At 39.7% G+C, this 19,251-nt stretch overlaps 2 protein-coding genes across 12 annotated transcripts in view; one reads left to right on the top strand and one right to left on the bottom strand.

Annotated features, from left to right (window-relative positions):
* Positions 1-4,362, bottom strand: part of lrmp (lymphoid-restricted membrane protein) — a 29,130-nt gene extending 24,768 nt beyond the window's left edge. For all 9 annotated transcript variants that reach the window (XM_067490385.1, XM_067490386.1, XM_067490390.1 and 6 more), the window contains exons 1-4: positions 4,243-4,362; positions 2,645-3,372; positions 1,905-2,015; positions 655-835 (exon numbers count right to left, since the gene is read on the bottom strand). In XM_067490385.1, the coding sequence (XP_067346486.1) occupies positions 655-835; positions 1,905-2,015; positions 2,645-3,317 (965 nt within the window). In that variant the 5' untranslated portion in view covers positions 3,318-3,372; positions 4,243-4,362. The remainder of the gene's footprint in view (positions 1-654; positions 836-1,904; positions 2,016-2,644; positions 3,373-4,242) is intronic.
* A 139-nt stretch (positions 4,363-4,501) lies between these two features.
* Positions 4,502-15,204, top strand: bcat1 (branched chain amino-acid transaminase 1, cytosolic). 3 transcript variants are annotated; one of them, XM_067490399.1, is made up of 11 exons: positions 4,502-4,791; positions 5,429-5,484; positions 7,131-7,325; positions 8,055-8,165; positions 8,301-8,381; positions 8,507-8,667; positions 8,811-8,953; positions 9,258-9,343; positions 9,598-9,738; positions 10,840-10,914; positions 13,658-15,204. In XM_067490399.1, exons 1-11 carry the CDS (start codon positions 4,629-4,631, stop codon positions 13,694-13,696), a joined length of 1,251 nt encoding a protein of 416 aa, XP_067346500.1. In that variant the 5' UTR covers positions 4,502-4,628; the 3' UTR covers positions 13,697-15,204. The 3 variants fall into 3 exon arrangements, with proteins under 3 accessions (XP_067346500.1, XP_067346498.1, XP_067346501.1); XM_067490397.1 differs by having other exon boundaries at positions 8,301-8,420; XM_067490400.1 differs by lacking the exons at positions 4,502-4,791; positions 5,429-5,484 and having other exon boundaries at positions 7,178-7,317; positions 8,301-8,420.
* The last annotated feature ends 4,047 nt before the right edge of the window (positions 15,205-19,251 follow it).

The raw sequence follows: 19,251 nt of genomic DNA, 5'->3' as shown, positions 1-19,251 counted from the left end.
TGTTAAAGTATGTGAATCAAATTTAGCTAATTATTTTGCTAAAATTTGTATCTGGATCAGAATTAGTGAACACAAAAATTGTAAAGCATAAAAATTATCCTCACAATGTTTTATATGGTATGAAGCTCGGATCTCAACTTATTCTCACTTTCACAGAAATGAAACAAATGAATACATTTTCCATAGTATTACCCACATTATAGGCTCTGTAGCGGTTCTCAGAGTTTCACTACAAAATGTTACATTTCTTCTATCATATTTCAAAAAGATGGCCTAGCAAGAAAATAAATCATGACCAAAAGGCATCAAATGCAAGCAGAACTAGTTTTTCTTACCTAACATTATTCAGATATGATAATATAACTTAGAAGTTTGTCTTCTCTTCTCGTCACATACTGGAAGGTTATAACATGTAGGTATAGAGCCGCACTGCTGTACCCAGTTTCAGTTTCAAGCTTATGACCTCTTGTCTTCAGATGTTACAGGATGTTCACCTACCACTGGTCTCAGTCTTGTTTTAAACCACATGTACATAACCTTTTAATGTTTGTCTACAGACTGACTAGACACTCAACTTTGAACCTGGCAGGCAATGCAAAATAAAAATGTAGATACATCAAGAATAAATATTTTGGAATGGCTATTCTCCAGTACCCATTGTTGCGGCAGTCATCAATCCACTCCTTCATGACAGCATGGTAAGTATCCAAGTCAATGGAGACATCTTTGTGCTCTGGATCAAGCATGTTGCAAAGCTCCTCCAGTCCACTGTCTTCTGAGCTGCGACTGGTAGTGTGCCGCAAGAAGTCGACAATGTGAGACACATACACTTTACCTGGAAGAGAATCAAAGAAGCACAGACACACATTCAAAAAAAGTGTTAAAACATGATCTGCTGTGTTATTTTGTGGTGAGGAGTTAGTTGTAATTTCTTTAGTGTGCACACCAGTGCCCAATCTTGTTCATTTTTACCCTACTTGATTTCTTTCTTTTTTTTCCCTTTAACACTTTACACCCTCAGACAATTTTGATGCATCGTGACTTCAGTTGTGAGTTAAAGGTAGGCAGCTAAACCAGTAACCATAGTGACAGTAAAAATCTGTTAACTTTTGTGGTTTCACACATTTCTCAGTGTTGACTTTACTCTTCAGTCCCCACACACTTAACAGTTGTCCAAACTACGGTCCATTTCTCTGCTCTGACACAAATGACATTTACTGACCAATGCAAAAATACATTTCTCACTCAAGTTCAGATAAAAGTGAAAGTAAACAAAAAGTACATCTAAAACACAGGAATATTGTTCAAAATCTACAAAAGGGCACATATTTTCATTTTATTTTTCTATTTCAAAACTCTCTACATTTGTGAAACTATTATTACACAAACCCAATGAGATAAACCTACTGTAGATATACAGCATCAGTTAAATAGCACAATTGGAGGACACTGCAGAGGAAAGGGCAAACACCATTATGGTAACCTAGTTCTTCAAAAACTTAAAATAATATATATTCCGGAAAATAAACAAATTACAAAGATTACCTTTTCCCAACAATTTTTCAAGACTCTGTGTCCTACATTTCTGCTGCATCTTCAGAAAAACATTAAAACCGTTAAGAAAACAAAGAAGTCCCTCTATAAAAAAATGTGAACGATGTTGTGTCTGGCAAAGTGAACAGTCACAAGACAAAGACTCTGAAAATATGGATACTGTGGTACTTCTAAATGAAAGAATTACTTCTGTCTTCTACAAGAGAAAAACAGTATAGTCAGTGACAACTTGTAATTCACCATTACATTTCTGTATTGAGGTTGATAGAAGATTGAAGACTTTAAAAGAATGAGCCATTGATGACTGCATCAATGAGTTTAAGTGTATGGGGTTGTGGGGGGGGACATACCTCGACGCTGGGTGTCACAGGCATGGAATATGGTGTCCAGCAGATTCTCCTCACAGATCAGACTGATTTCTGCCATACTCTCCTTCCTGTTTTCAGAGGTTACTGAAGTACCTGAGCATTAAATGTGGAACACACACACAAAGACTGTATTGAATTCTGCAGCAAAGCAAACACATGATAACTTTTCCTTTAGGCGGTGCAGCAACTGTAATGTTTTGATCACTGCCCACTACAAAGGACAAGATTTTTGTAAGAATAAACGAACAAAATAAAGACAAATCCACACTTTGGGGCTTTAGGCCCCTGAAGTTCTGAAGTTTGCTTTGTCTGGTAAGTAATCCACACTTTGAGTTTAAAGAAATGACGTCCTTGTAAAGATAATGTGGAAATGGAATTTGTCCCCATTAGTTAGTTTGTAATTAGTCTGCTTAATTCTTCTATTTTCCAAAGTAACTACATTCCCTCTCTGCATCAGTAGCACTATTTAGCAGCTGCTACTCAATGCCCTGTTTTCAAAATCAAACGTAGAGATGAAGAAAACTTTACTTTAAAGCAAATGGAAATAAAAACATCGCCTTTTCGTACTGCACTGGTGACATTACAGCACAAATTATTTTAAAGTTTAGACCAAATCATTCATATTCTGCCAAACTACTGTTTCCAAATACAGGAACTTCACTCTAAATATAAAGTGTATCCACTGAGAGTACACTGCCACTGCAGTCTTAGCTACTTCCTACCTCCATCTCCCATGGACAATCTTTTCACAACAAGAGCTGGGTACGGCAGCTCATATTCTGTCAAGTTTGTTGTGTCTGCAGAGCAGAAGTTGAAAGAGAGGGTGCTGTGGCTCGGGGTAAAAGTTTGAGACAGAGGCGGGCTCCTGTTTGCCCTCTCGCTCTCAGGCTGCACTGACTGACGTCCTCCTGTGAATGTAAAGTAAGGGGAGTCCCTGGACTGGCCAGTCGGTGTTGAACAATATCTCTGCCATGTCTTAACTTGCCTTAAGTCACTCCCATCAGCACCTCTCCTCTCACCCAGAGTGCTAGTGATGGTGTACGTAATATTAGTTGGCATAGAGGAGTCACAAGCCGGGGTGGAGGGGGTGCACAGAGGGACAGAGGAACCAGGGTTGTTACTCTGGGAAGCTGCAGTGCTCAGCTTCCCCATCCCTCTCCCCTTTTCCTTCCCCCTCTCCCCCTCGTCTCTGGTGGGGGCCCCTTTCTTCAGAATGGCTTCCAGGTTGTGCCTGAGGACACACTGGGGGCTGTCGTAACTGCTCGAGGAAAGCTTGGGAATCTGGAAAGGTGAATTGGGCTCCCGGTCACCACGCCACTGAATGGTCTGCAGTTTGCGGCAGATGCTGTCAACGGGGTTGTGGCGACGATTTGACTGGGGTGTGCAATAGTCCATGCTGCTGATAGCAAGGCTGCAGTGCTTGCTTCCTGGCTAGAGGAGAGGCTAAAATCTGAAAGATAAGCATAAATGTATTTGTAGTTAAACTTGGGAAAACAAAACACACACGGGACATATAAAAATACTGTGAAATCTTGGTTCATTGCAGACGCTTAACACTGTAGCTATAGCTTATAATGATGGACTGGATACAACAGTTTTCCCTGAATACACTAACTCAAAGGTTAGGACACAAAATGTAGAATGTAAAACAGAGCTGATAAGTGGAAATACAACCTGGTAAACAAAGAACAGGCAATATTTGAAACGATTCTGAAAAATTACAGTTACAGGAAGGCACAAAAGACGTAATCACAAATGGTTATTAGTGATGAAATATGCAAGTGATGAAATATGCAACATAAATAGGAGAAAAGATCCAAGAAAGACAAACGGATGAGTGAGGTGGATGGGCCATCGAGTTTAAAAGCTACATAAATAAAGTACATAGGGACGAAATGTGTGATAAGAAGAGCATAAATGTGACGGCACATTTCCAGATTTTGAATCTTGGTTTGTCAGACTTAAAACAGGTGCAAATTTACCCAAAGAATCGCCTGTAGGCTCCAGCTGTGGAAAGGAGCTAATTAATTTCAACGCACATTTATTTCCAGAAATATCTCAAGTACTCAACTTCCTCGAGTTGAAACTGTACTGTTAAACTGTAATGAAATTGAGCATACTTGTTAAAAAAATAGACTATTTTAATAAAAGTCAAACAAATGTATTTAAGTGTAAAATAAAAGCTACAACAGAAACCACCCCAGGAACCCTCCATACCAATATATGCACCTGGGCATCAAGTCTACCCCCCCACCGCCAGTCGGTCTCTTTCTGAAACATAATTTTTTCTCATTGCACGACATCTAGAAATATATTTTACCTTGTGCTGCTTGTACGAGCGAATATCCGCGACGAAATATTTGGCTAACTGTCCAAACGCACGCCGAGAGCACGCGCGCAGGTAGATTGAAGCGCTCGAGCCTGAAAGCGTTGAAATCGCAAGTGTGTCCGCGAGACTAAACGTGAACCTGCACCCCCGCCATGCGGCCTGAGGAGGAACCAGCACCCAGTGCAACTCTAGGTTTACTAAGCTGCACGTTTTGGAAACAAGGACATTAAGACGAAGACCTTTTGTTTAGAGTTAACGCCTTAACAACAGCACTTTTTAAATAGATAGTCCAGATCCATTTGTAGTAATAAAGTCCATAAATCAAACAAACGTAGACCAATAGAATAAATGGACACATAAAGCCAGAAAAAAAAATTATGATAATGATATTGTGCAACCTGTTTGGTGTCATTGCAACGCAACAACGGGGCCGGTTTGAGCCTGAGCGATCAGTAAGCGGTTTATCTGAAGGGGGGCACAGCAGGTCTCATTTCATCACGGCCACCTTTGCATCAGACGCCTCTCCTCTCTGCTCCGAAGGTAACGTACCCTAACAATACTGTGTACAATAAACCTCTGAAGGTTGAAGATTGTTGAGGATGGTGCGGGTTGTGCTTTGGTGTAACAGTGCCTTAAAACAGCCCACTGGTTTTTCATGAGCTCATACAGTAGATTTACTTTAATCAATAATAATGAGGTCATTTTTTATTGGTGTGGCATCTGTCTATACTTTGTGTGTGTGTGAAAATCAGTGTCAATATATACAACCAATATATACAATGCAACTTTACTATGTGATGATAGACACAGCAGTTAATATAAGTTTATATGAGGATTGCGATGTTATTATGACACTCTTAAAAATCACTTGGTTAAAAGTGACTGGGCACTGGGTCAATGCAGCACTGACACAGTGACTGGTTATGTTTACTCATGATTAGAAAATCATCTAACATAAGGGCTTGAGTTGATCCAGTGACCCTGCAGTGAATAAGAATGATGCTAACACTGGGTCACAATAACCCATTCATCCATTTAATCAGTATTGGATTGGTACTATAGTGACCCCGCATTAGGTGGATTTTTAATCAGGTGACTTTAAGTGTGCAATTAAAATACAGGGCAAAAAGGGAGTATTTTGACACTGTCACCACTATGTTGTCCTAATTGTTTACAGGAAGCAGCTACCTGTCAACAGCTCCTATGGGTGACGCCAGTATTCCAAGCTTTAAGGTACTGGAAAAAGTAAATTTGTTGTGTTTTTCTGATTTTGATTTAAAAAGCACATACCCTCAGGAGCTGCTCCAGCTGCATCATTTTGATGATTTCTTGGCTTCCTCACACTGAAAAATCCCCCCAGTTGCTCCGCACAGAAGATATTCCAGTTCTGTGTCTTGTCCCCATGTTGCCAAGAATAGCACTGAACGTCTTTGAAAGCCACAGACAGTTTCCTTATTCTCACCCCAGACATTAAATCAGAAAGAAACCCCAGCGTTTGAACCTGAGCGAGCTTCGGCTGAGATCCACTCTCCCAGCTCACGCTAAGTAGCTGGAGCTTTGCTTGTTTTCTGACCCTGGACGCTTGAGCAGTAGAAGGTGGCTCAGGTAGAGATTAGGGTGGACATGTGCAGACACAAACCCACACACACACACACACTAAGAAGGATGAGTATTGGATTTGGTTTACAGGCATGTGCCAACTTTCACCGCCACTAAATAAAAGTGAAAGAACTGATCCAACAAATTTAACCTTCTCGACTGTGCTGTTTACATTCTCTCACATTACTTTGAAGCTTGAATTATGTCATGTAGACACACTGACTATCATTAAACAGCAGGTGGATCGTGTCTGGGTCAGAAGCGCTGTGGTTTTACTACTTATTCTGGAAAGTTTTGGACACTTAATCATGACCCAACACTGGTTGAACTGTGTGTGAGCTGAGGGAGGTGGCTAAAAAAGGGTTAGGGCTCATTCTGAGAACAGAGTGGTCTATTCAGTGACTGCCAGGCCCACTGTATTAATGTGAGATGTCAAAATATTTGTCTGAAAATTGTATAGAGTCAGAGATTCTTGGCTCTTTTGCAGAGAAACGTGAAAAAATAGTAGCTGAGAAGAAAAGCACATCAAATGTAATCAGGAAGTGTTTATATATCTAAGCATTTAATTGAACGTTGGAAAAATATCTGTCAGAAACATAAATATAGTAGAAATGAATACATGACTAAGACTTCTTTAACACAGTGCTGTACTGTTGTTGCTACATTCCAATAGTGTAATCTGGGATTACGGTGGTAGCAGCCTTCTTCACCTGAAGGGACGGGGCAAAGGGCCGGTCTAATCCCAGCCAGCTAGAACATAAAACTAACTGAACAGCAGACCAGAAAGCGGTGTCACTCAATACAACTCAAGCTTGCTCACAGCTCTTGATAAATGACACATCTCTCTCAACCTGGGTCCATAATGGTCTGAGACTAGTTGAGCCCTCCAATGCTAATGCAGTCATTTGATTCTGTATCTGACCTTGAACTATTTAGTTTTATTTACTTGGCATAATAGACATTGACAGAGGCATTCTGATTTATAATTCCTTTAACCTCGAAACTTAGGAAATGAAGGAGATAGCTCTACTAAAGGTTTACATAAAGTATATCTAATTATGCTGTATTTTCACCCCAGTAGGACATAAAAACTCAAGTGGGAGGAATAAATGTTAAGTATGATGAATATATTAATTAGTGGGCCTTCATGCTTTGTATAGCAGAGAAAGGAATCGATGAGAAATATAAACACCGGTGTCCATTAATGAATATGTTACTGCCTAGATGCTTTCGTAAAACCTTTCCCTTAAGGTTTTCTCTTCTCTGTGTTTTTAAACCAGGCAGCTGACCTGGTAATCCAGCTATCCTCAGCTCCAAAGACCAAACTGGATGTGTTTGCCTTTGGGACAGTGTTCACTGACCACATGCTGATCATAGAGTGGAGTTTTTCCGGGGGCTGGGAGCCTCCGCTCATCAAGCCACTGGAGAACTTGTCACTCCACCCGGCATGTTCAGCGCTGCATTATGGTATACAGGTAGAATTAATGGCCTGGGGTCCTCTTTCCTTAGTTTAATTATATTTATTTTTAACAATATCTAAAAGATTATTTTTATATATATTTAATCATAGACCAGCTTTTATTAGTTAATGATAAATTAAGTATTCTTCCACCAGACTTTCATTCCCAGCAGCACGGAAAGGTTGACCTTTATTTTGTGAAATGTGTTATTTTATGGGTGTCTAATTTCAAATTATTTCCTGACAAGTATGGTGGAATGAAAAATGTAATTCAGTACAAATTAAAAGGAAACAGAGATGAAGCTCCCAGTGTTATTTGGATTTATAAACAATTTTGATCCATTTTCTTGCTTCATTTAAGTTCAATCTGAGATGATATTATTGTGGATCCACGGGGGTGTTAGTGTACTTGAACCCATGTCCTAAGTTATTTCTAAAATCCTGGTTATCTCAACCATATGGGCAGGAAGTTCTCCTCTTGGTTCTTAAATACATTTAAAATTTATAACAAATGAACTTATAAAAAGTCACATCGCATTATGTAATTTGTGCAACAGTATTCCATTTTGAATTGCAATATGAATAACATTAATTCCAGAGGCCTAGAGTAGGATTAGCTCAAGGACTCTCTTCTTCAGACACTTACTTTGTTTAGTATTTAGAATTTAGTTCACTAATTTTGACTATTTTCCACTGTATTATGTTTTTGGTTGTTTGACATTCTCTTGTCCTATTTCATATTGAGTTATTCGAAGGGTTGAAGGCATACCGTGGGGATGACAACCGACTGCGCCTCTTCAGACCGATGCTCAACATGAACCGCATGGCCAAATCTGCTAGGAGAGCCTGTCTACCAGTAAGAAGAATTTGTAGATCGAGTTAATTGCTCAATAGAGAAATTAATGAATGGGCGGACTGAAGGAAACCACAGGTGAAAACTATAAACACTTACTGGTAACTTCCTATTGGTCTTCCTCTCTCCTTCCTCCAGGCCTTTGATCAGTCAGAGTTGTTGGAGTGTATCCGGCAACTGGTAGAGATTGACCAGGACTGGGTTCCTCACTCAGACTCTGTCAGTTTGTACATCAGGCCAACATTTATTAGCGCTGAGGTAAGGGGGGCCAGCGCTGCAATTAGTGGTTTATCTCTTGAGTGAATTATAAAATACATTTTTATATGTGTATGTGTTCATGTTAGTCATCTCTGGGTGTAAAGAAACCTACTCGTGCCTTGCTGTATGTAATCCTATGTCAAGCGGGCTCATACTTCAACAATGAGACACAGGCTGTCTCCTTGTGGGCCAACCCCAAGTACACACGGGCCTGGAAAGGAGGAACTGGAGATTGCAAGATGGGAGGGTGGGTAGGCAAAAGCTTTATGCATACTTTAATTTTTATGTACTTAAACACAATCAATGCACCAAATTGCAGTATCACTTTTTATTTATAAATGATATGAAATAAAGTAAAGTAATTGCAATTGTTGCTCTGGCTTTCCGAAGGAACTATGGAGGGACTCTGTTTGCCCAGCATGAAGCAGTGGAGTATGGGTGTCAGCAGGTGCTATGGCTGCATGGTGAGGACCACCAGATCACCGAAGCAGGGACTATGAATATCTTCCTGCACTGGATCAATGAAGATGGAGGTCAGTAGGTCAAGCACAGTGATGTAGAATACTTTAAGTGGGGAAAGTGGATCTACAACGGTTTTTGTATGTGTAATGCAGTGATTATAGTGGAACAAATGCAAAAGAAAATCTAAACAGAGTGCATCTCTATACTGTACAGTGTTGCAGCACTTGTGCATAAACCCTTTTACAAATGTGACCTCTACTGGCAGAACTGTTTCTTTGCAACTTTCTGTTCCCTTAAAACATGTATGTCTTTATTGATAAATACATCATCATTAGGCACAACACGACAATAAATAAATGTAATTATTTTATTCAGAAGAGGAGCTTGCAACTCCACTTCTGGATGGCATGGTCCTCCCAGGTGTAACTCGACAAAGCGTCCTGGAACTAACCAGAAAATGGGTGAGAGTGACACACACAGATACACAGACTCGCACAGTCTGGGTGCATAACAATTGTTACAAATAGAAAAAAATCTAACCATTTATTTTTAACTATAATTGTTTTGCGCTTCTGATGTTCTGAGCTACTGTAAAATGCATAGATTATGTAGTGACACTGTGATACAAAAATGCTAATGAAAAGACATGCATGGATAAATATCATTAATTAGTCTTTATATTTCCTCTGGTCTCTCTGCACTTTCCTCCTGCCAGGCTGAGTTTAAGGTGGCAGAGCGCTACCTGACCATGGGCCAGCTATGCTCTGCTCTCAAACAGCAGCGGCTCAAAGAAGTGTTTGGCTCTGGCACTGCCTGCATGATCTGCCCCATAGGGCAGATTGTCTACCAGGGAGAGGTGAGACTGAGCAGAAGACAAATACATTTTTCAGAGAAAAGATTGTAATTGTGTATGCTGCCCGTATTTAATGCTGTATGGTTTCAGCATTGCATATTTAGAGCATTCATTGTGTTCACAATACGGTCTGTCATAACAATATCTGTAAAATAACCATTTACACAAACATTTATTTTTCATGTACTCACTTAATGAACTAAATCATTAACACTAATTCCAATTAAATACAGAGTCTACACTATTCTATATAGTTTTGACTACATATGATTATTTATGCCACAAAAGAATATTAGCTTTATGGGAAATACACTTATTTGCTTTAAGTGTCACTGACTTAGTATTTGGCTGGATATTATAAGACTAGAGTCAGCGGCTAAAAGTTTAGCTAAAGTAAAAATGCAAACGGCAGGAAACATGGCTTTGTCCAAACACTGAAACATTTATGTATTAATCTGTATAACCTTGAGGCCTCTGTTGAATGTCTTTCAAACACACGTTGCAAACCAGATAACAGGAAGTAGCTATTCATGAAACATAACCTCCAGTAATACCTCAACGTGTAATTTCTACTGTATACAATTAGTCATTTAGCAGACGCTTCCAAAGCAAACCTTTGTATATCTTGGTCAAGATATAAAATGGTAACGAGCAACATGTAAAGCAGATTTTATTACCCTCAGAAAAAGTTAGGATACCTTTTTCCCCATTGCCAGTCTAAGCTAAGCTGACCAGCAGCAGGCTGTTGCTTTACAGCCTATTGAACATATGATACAGAAACAGCACATAAGCATATCTCATAAAATATCAAACTTCCTGCTTACTCCTTTATTGGCCTGCTTGGTGTTAACATGAAGAAAGTTGGATTTTGTGACTTCAGTGCCCTTTTTTCAGTTAGGGTTAGGATTAGTTAGACAGTTTTTATTTCAATAAGTTATTCATATGAAGGTATATTTTAGCTATAGAGCTGTGTAAATCATTTTTACAATTTTGGAAGGTTTAGGATTTGTGGAATGAGGCCCACAATCCCTTATGTCCTTAGAAATGTTGACGTTTCTTAATGTTGTGTGTGTGCGTGCGTGTGTGTGTGTTTTTGTGTTTTAGAACCTGCACATCCCCAGTCAGGATAAAAACTCACGGTTGACTTCACGGATAGCACAGGAACTCACAGATATACAGGTTGGTGGATGCAGATACTCATGCATGCAGTCATGCACATGCCAGTATGAAGGCACATGCACACTCCTATCAGATGTTTCAACTGGCTCAGTAACAGCTGGTTGAACGTCTGTGTTCTTTACACCCTTGTCACCCCCAGCACTCATTTCATGTAGTAACAGGTTACTTTAAGTAAAGCTTTCATTTACATATATATAGGAGGACTGGAAGTGGAAGAACAGCCTCTGGCAAACTACAATGTCGGTGTCCACAGCTTTATTTTATGTGAGGCTTGTTGAGGCTCATAGGTCTATTATGCAATAATTTATTGAGGAAATAAAAGAAACATTTTCACTCACTAAATCAAGAATACTGTTGATGAACAAACACAAATATTTCCCTCCAAATATCAACTTATCTTGCATCTCCATAATTGAATTACGGGACTGTTATCCAAGTAGTTATTATGTAACCCAGTAAGATTAAATTACCAGTTTTTGAACAAATTATTCAGTGCACGCCCATTGCATGCATTAGTTTGCCTGTAAGTACATAATAAGTGAGATGTCTTATTAGGTAATGAGTAATGATTTAGTAATATGGCCCACAAACATACCACCTCTACATTCTATGCAGCGCTGCAGATTTAAACAGATTCATAATGTTTTTTGCTGAAGGCTTGATTTGTGTTAATGAGTGTGTTATGTATCGCTGGCTTTCTGTTATTGTGCTGTGTAATGAGCCTATTATTAGTATGAGCTTGAGAGTGATCCTTATTTTCTCACTGGGAAAGACCCTTGAATGGTTGAAATTACTACTAACTATGATGGCGCTTGTTGCAGAACAGAGTAAATGTTTGCCTGGCAAAAATGCCGATTTTGTAAAGTTTGTGCTCTTTGTTTTCACCAAAATAAGTAGTGCAGGTTTTACAGACAACTTGCAAGTCCTGAGTATTATACAAAAATAGGAGGACACTCAACAAAGCAGAATGTTCCTTTCTAACCAAGACCCCCAACAAATGTAGACAAGAAAATAAAACAGTCAATCCAGGCAACATAATCCAAGACTGTCCACCAAGCTTCAGCCAAATCTATGACTTCTTGTAGTCACCACCATCCGACCTTCACTGTTAGAAGAGAACTAATAAAAAGAATGACTTGAGTTGCTTCTTAAGCTTTTATAGTTTAACTATCCCAATGTTGATGTGCTAGATTACAGAAAACAAATGAAACCAATAGATTTGTATCACTGACTGTACCAACCCAAGCTCTACTTGCTTCTATCGGTTTTTAAATCTGAAACGGAAGCTTAATAATCAGAAGGGTGGATTCACTTCATTCATCTGTCGTTCTCTGTGAAACTGTGATGGGCAGATCCACCACTGGTAGCAACTGTGGTGGAAAAGATGTAGGAAAAGTAGGAAAAGATGCACAACACCCGTTGCACCGATCGAAGAAAAGTAAATCAGTGTCCACCTTTTCTCTGTGAATTTTGCGAGCAATATTATGGTTTTCCGATATTGTCACCCGCGTGGAAATTTAAGGAATTTCATTGACGTTTAGAGTAGAATCAGTTAACGTTGACAAAATTTACATTGGATGCCATGAGAGCCTGAGGCCTAATACGTAATACGAGCATATATTGACCTCTGGTATCATTTTCTTCCTGGTCTCCCAAACAGTCTCTGAACACTCTGATATGTTGATGTGGCTTATCTCAGACTTTTCCTCCTCTCTTTTGCATTCTCTCTCTCTCTCTTCACTTCCACTCTCTGTGCTCTCTGTGTTTATGTTCTGGACAGTCTGGGGCAAACTATTAGCATATCTTGCCTCTCAATCATGCAGGCCTGTATAAATGCACAATGTGTGTTGACCACATCCCTGTGTGTGATAACATCTTCATCAACAGTGTATCAGAGAGAAGTTGCCAGCCTAATGGAGGATTGTGGAAAGTGGGAGATAGGGGCAAGACAAACTCCTGAATTCTCTCGTTAAGCTCGCTGTAATTGCACAAACCCAATTATTGCCTCAGCCTTTTGTGATCTTCAAAGCCAAGTTTCTGCAAATGAAGCCTCAAACTAGTGCGAGAGGAGGAGGAGGATGACGATTTGGGGGAGGGGAATAGGCGGCAGCAAAGCTTAATGAACAATAAAATTGACAAAAAGCTGGGAAACGCTGCACTCCTTTTGCGGCGCTGTTAAATCTGTTGACATTTCATTTGTGGGAGAAGCAGCACAGTGTTATCCCCTCCACACACACTCCTCCCCATGCCCCTCTTGAAGACAACACTGTGCAACAAACAAACAAGTGGTCTGAGGCAGCAGATGAAAGATGGGTTTACTAAGTCGCCCCGCTGTTCCTCTTTCAAGTTAATTAAAAATCACATTCTTTTGTTTCCCCTTCGCAGGCGTTTATTTACTTTCTCACTTCGACCATTAGAACAAATTTGCAACATGAGACACAAATAATTGGATTTGTCTCCGCGGCTGTCACGGATTGGGGAACATTTTGTTTTGATTTTTATTATAGTTCCTTTTCTCTGTTGTGTTGTGTTCTGTTGGTGGCTGAGTTTGCAGATTTGCTTACGGATATTTGATTTCATTCTTTGATTCATGTTTTGCTCGCAATTAAGCGGTGGCAGATGAAAGAAGTTTAGTGTTCAGTGACATGTTTTTTGGGGGTTTTTTTTGTTTCTTTTTAATGCTCGGGCTCCAGAGAATCACATATTATTATGTAACCTTTTCATGACCTTTGCTCTCTTGCAGTATGGACGCACACCCAGTGACTGGACCATCCTCGTGTAGCAGTGATGAAGGAACCTGCAACACACACAAGGAGTGTGTGCAGAAACACATATCATCAAGGAAAACCAAAGTCAGACAGCACCGCACATGTAGCGTAATAAAAAAACAGTGTATTATTTGTGTAACTGCCAAAGTTGTAGCGTAAATGGCTTTGCAGCAACACCACTTTTAAACCTTAATTAATTAACAAACACACAACTGTCCAAAATAATTAACAAAAGCTGGGTAATGTTTCATGCAACAGTGCACAATAATTAGCAGTATTTCAGCCACTAAGACTATTTCTGCACTTTTTCTTTTCTTTTTTTCAACCAGTGTACAGCTGTAGCAACATGAGAATAGGTGACAGATAAGTGTTTGTTACAAAGAGCTACAAAGCAGCTGTAATTAGAAATTATGAGCTTTTGATTGGTAAAGATTAATGTCAAAATCATATTCCAAATTCCTTAGCTTTTAAGGCAGTTTGCGAAGTTTAGGAGTGAAATGGCCATTATTAGATTGTTTAGCCTGTTGTATGTTCTGTAGAACATCTTTTACAGCTTTAAATTGTGCAAGATGATTCATTAAAAGGCCTCGACTTTATCTTTTAACTCAACGAATTTAGCCAGTAAACGATGGGCTACGACTTAAGAATTAATATCCATTTGAAAACAAACCAGTGAACATCTAGGCAGACTTTCTAAAATCCAGCAGCAGAACCTGATGAACCTCCGATGCTGTAGTCTTTGTTGTACAGTAGACTAGTGCAGTGCAGTGAGTTCTGTAAATTAAGTAATGAGTGGATGTAGAGTGGACATCTGTAATCCTTGATGCTGTGGAGTACAAGTGTTTTGCTGCCACACACACACACACACACACACACACACACAGAATCTGGAACAGAACCAAAGCCATCAGCATAATGGAGTCATAACAGAAAGCCATCAAACCGGAGAGCACTTGGCTGTTTGGCCTGGTGCAAGCATTCACAAGCGCATACACAAACACACACACACAGACACACCATGTACAGTAACATATTTCAGGATACACTGTACTGGTTTAAAAATGTAAACTCAGGAGGTAATTTGTATCTACTACCAAATTCATATACCTCATTAACCGAGATTTCGTCTGGATATCTGCCTTTGTCTGTGAGCACCATGTATGCACATGTTTGTGTATCCGTGTGTGTGTGTGTGTGTGTGCGTGCAAGGGGGTGCCCAGTAACATGCTGGATGGTTTTTGGCTTTTGGTGAAGACAGCTCATTTTGGCAGCAGTTTCTTCCTTGTGTGCAGTGGCACAGCTGGTGTAGAGCCCAGCGATTGTGCACAAAATGCACATGCACACATGCAACACATACTTCAAAATGCCAAAGACCATCTAGCCTGCTTTATCTAGGCCACTGGTGAAATTACTGCTGCACACATCTCTATGTCTTAACCCATTGAGTTTTACTGTTTGCCTTCCTTTGCAATGAAATGCTCACCACTGTTCAATAATAATTATAAAATATTATTAATATTAACTTTAAATTTGCTGCTAATTTATTTCTCAAGTTCTTTTGCTCAAGTGGACCAATGAAAATTACATCCCACGTTCTTGAGATGACATTTAGACAGGTGCGAACACATTGTGTGATTGTTTTAGGGCACTGTGCTTAATGAAGGCATTCCAGCAAAGTTGAATTATTACATGATATTTACTGTGAGTTGATAAGTGTTGATCGAACAGTTGCTGGTCCAGTCAGAGCGCTGATAATGCTCTGCGGCAACAAATTATAACTGTAAATGTTTCAGAGTAACTCTGATGGGGTGGACGGGGTGCTGAATCTAATCTGACATGTCTTTGGCAAATCTTATGTAACGTATAACATCAAACACCTCACGGCTTCTGATCTTTAATTAACTATAAATTCACACATTATGTGTCAACAGAAATAAAATATCCACAGTAATATGTTATTTTGTTTGTTTGGTTTTTTGCCAATGCATTCAGATTTATACAAATGCACCTTACATGTTCACGTGTGACCACGTACAGTCATATCATTCTTCTCTGTTCAATTCCTCAGACTTTATTGACACTGAGTGCAGATAGGTTGCCAAATTATCTCTCTCTCCATTTCTCTCAGCTCATAGTGTATTTCCCTCCAGCTCCTCCATCTCTCTTACACTCTTTCTTTTCCCTCCCTCTCTGCCCTCACGGGGATCAGGGACCCCGGCAGGCCGCTCCCGTTCAGCCTGGAGACACAGATGATGTTTTAATTGTCACTTCTTGTTAAGGCGGCTGTGACATTCACGCGGGGATGGAGGGGGGTGGGGGGCTCGATGTAATCAGAGGAAATGGAGGGAAAGAGAGAGAGAGATGGCACCCATTCAGCTACTAAGAGTGGTATTTGGCTCTGAGCAGTGTGCCTCCTTCTCTCCCTTCTCTGCGTCTCACCCCACTGGGGCATGATCTGATTTGACAAGCGCAACGCTGTCATCTTGAGTTTGTCCAATTTGAAATTCTAATTAATGAACTCAGCGCCAGTTTGTGTTTTTGTCGTTGTTTTTGTTGTGCTCTTGCTCCTCCTTTCCTTCCTCTTCTTAGGCCAGTTTTTTTTTCCTGTTTGTCTTTTCTTTACCCTTCCTCCTTTGCTCACTCCTCCAGTCTTCTTCGGAGGCAGTGTGGCTGCAGAGGCCGCCGGTCGCTCTGGGTGAGATTGTGGTCTCACACCACAGCAGATGATATCAATGGCTTTGGGTCACCCAATTAGAATCAAACTGTGTGTGTGAGTGTGTGTGTTGTACAGTATGTGATTGTGGTACATTTGTTGGCTATGTGTTTCCTTCGTTCTCAGAATCATAATGAGGACAGAAGAGCAGTGTGGCTGATTGCTGATGCTGAAGGGCAGACAAGTGGTCACTCTGTCTTTCCAGAACTTCACACATTTGCAGTGTCACTCTGAGGATAATCCATCCTAATACTCTTTAAAAAAACACTTTGCAGAAAAAAGAGCTCAGTTAAACCCTCATGTTACAATTAAACATCAATGGCCAGTTGAAATAAAAAAAATGTTTGTAGGCATGGAGAGATATATTATGTACAAGACCAGTTGGGTTTAGGATTAAATAATGGAAGTAACAATATAGTTTAGACTTCCAGCTTTTATTTGATGATATGTAAACTTGGGTAACTTTTTTTCATTTAGTGGATTGGTAACAATTCACAAATACCATCTATCCAATATCATTTAATAGGCAAAAATATTGTCAAATAAAAGCTTTCAAAGAAGCCAAGCCAGCTGAATTCCCTGTACGCATAGTTTGAGTTTTAAATTCTTCAGAGAATCTCCCTTTTAATTTTTAAAGAAAACACTTATGATGAAAACATTCTCTGTGTCTTAAATACACGTTAAATTAAGTTAATAAAAATGGAAAGCATAAGATGATGGTTGCTGTTAAACATTTATTCTGAGATCATGAAACAGATGTTCTAATCCAGAAACTGTTATAATTTCAGATTAGTGTCCATGTACATTTTTAGAATATGTGGCTATTGATGGACAGTGTTAGCCTACTGATACTGTGATCTTTTTTTGAGTTGTGTGACCATCTATTGCTCAATCCCGCTCTCAATTTCATAGAAATGGACCATAGAGAAACGTCATGTCATGTCTTTCCTTACCAGCAGGTGGTGCTAGCAGCCTACAAACTGTAGACCCTAACCCAGCTCTGTTTTACAGAAGGAGAAATAGAATGAGTGCAGTGAGGTCTTGGAGGTCTGCCAATCATGATGAAAAACCACTGCAGAACTAATCTATTTCCATGCCTGTCCTAATCCACCAACACAACGATCGCATCATTTAATCATAAAATCATCATCAGCATCACCACTATCACCATCATCCTCCTCTCGCTTACTCCCCTCCCCCTCTGCTGCGTTAATAAAAAATGTATTTTTTTTGTAAATAAGAACTCATGGTTAAGAGCAGATTAGCACGCGCCTCCAGACAGACAGACAGACAGACAGACATACAGACAGACAGACCATGATGGGTTTTGTTAACACTAGGGTAACATAGGGTGTCAGTTGTGTGCCTCTGACATTACATCAACGTTATCCTCCTGCCGCTCATGTTATCACTCTTGGCTTAGAGTTTTAGGGGACTTTTTAACAGCAGCACTGCTTAAGAGCTTAGAGTAAATGGATGGATGTATGGGTAGATGGATGGATGAAGATCAGGAAGACACACACATGCACAGAGAGATCAGTGTCACTCACACAGCTTCAGCGGCAAAGCCTGATTTGCTTTGTGGTAAAAGCTGTTTTATTTCTCATCAGTGTTGTAATGGAGAGGCTCCGCTGTCACACGGCACTTGAAGCCTCATTTTGTATTAAAGAACTGAGCTATTTTGCTGCTCTGGTTTTCACTTTGTTCTTCATATTTGATATATTACTCATCCTTTTCCATAGTGTCACATTTGTGACACTGAATGAGGTAAAGCAAATAAGTTAAAGATGTCCTATTAAAAATCTGCTTTTTTCACTACAAACCTCAGAGTTTTTTTCCATTGAAAAATAAAGGTTGATTCTGATGGGTTTGTCTGACTAATTAAAAGATAATTTTGGTTCTTATTCTTCAGTGTTTCCAAATTCCGGATGCTCAAGCACTTTACCATGTTAAAATTCTTTGTGGATAAGAAGGTTTAGATGAAGGGAAACGTTACAGTATGTACCATATGCGGAATAGATACTAAAAAAAACAATCATTAATAAACTTCTATTGCATTCTAGAGGCGATGTGAAAACTATAACATTTACATACTAAGGTTTATTTTGAAGTAAACTAGGGCACTCATCTTTATTATTTATAGCAAAGCAAATCTACCAGTTAATGGTGTTACTGTAAAATGCTACACAATATGACACCAAACAATTTTGTGGGAAGGTGTTGTAGGGGAAGGGGTGTACAAGCAGAATATTATTCATTTTACGAATAATGAAATTAAGCCCCGTCCAGATAGTTTAGGGATACGCACTTACTGACCAACATCATTGTCGTTATTCTGTGCCATAAAGGAACCAAGCATGTGAAAATTAAAAAGGCTTCTTTCCAGTGTTGTCATTCATTTCTAAACGCTGTAACAATGTCTCAAACATGAAACGGTAATGGTTTAGTTCTGAATTGCCACCACAAAGCTCATTTAAGATTCAAATTTCTCTTTGCTTTTTTTTTTCTTTTTTACTCAGTGAAACTGACTGAAGCATGTACTTTATTCACAGGTGGGCACATTTTGTGTTAGAATGCAGGACACCTACTTATTATTCAGTGGCGTGCCGAATATTGTGTATGAGTGCGTGTGTGTTTGAGCGTGTGTGTATGTGCATCAAAAGGAGACGTCCGTCCTGACGGTGAGTAATGTTTCCCAGGCCTGGCGGCTGGCGCTGCTCTGTCTCCCTGCAGGTGGGAGTGAGTCACACACATGCACGCACACACAAACACATACACAAACACTCACGCACACACATAGGCAGTGCCACCCATTTCACGCTGACCACCTCAGTGTGCCAGCCCAGCGACCATGGC

The sequence above is a fragment of the Channa argus genome, chromosome 21, assembly GCF_033026475.1.
Source record: "Channa argus isolate prfri chromosome 21, Channa argus male v1.0, whole genome shotgun sequence".
Lineage (NCBI taxonomy): Eukaryota > Metazoa > Chordata > Actinopteri > Anabantiformes > Channidae > Channa > Channa argus.
This window is presented reverse-complemented; position numbering and strand designations above follow the sequence as displayed.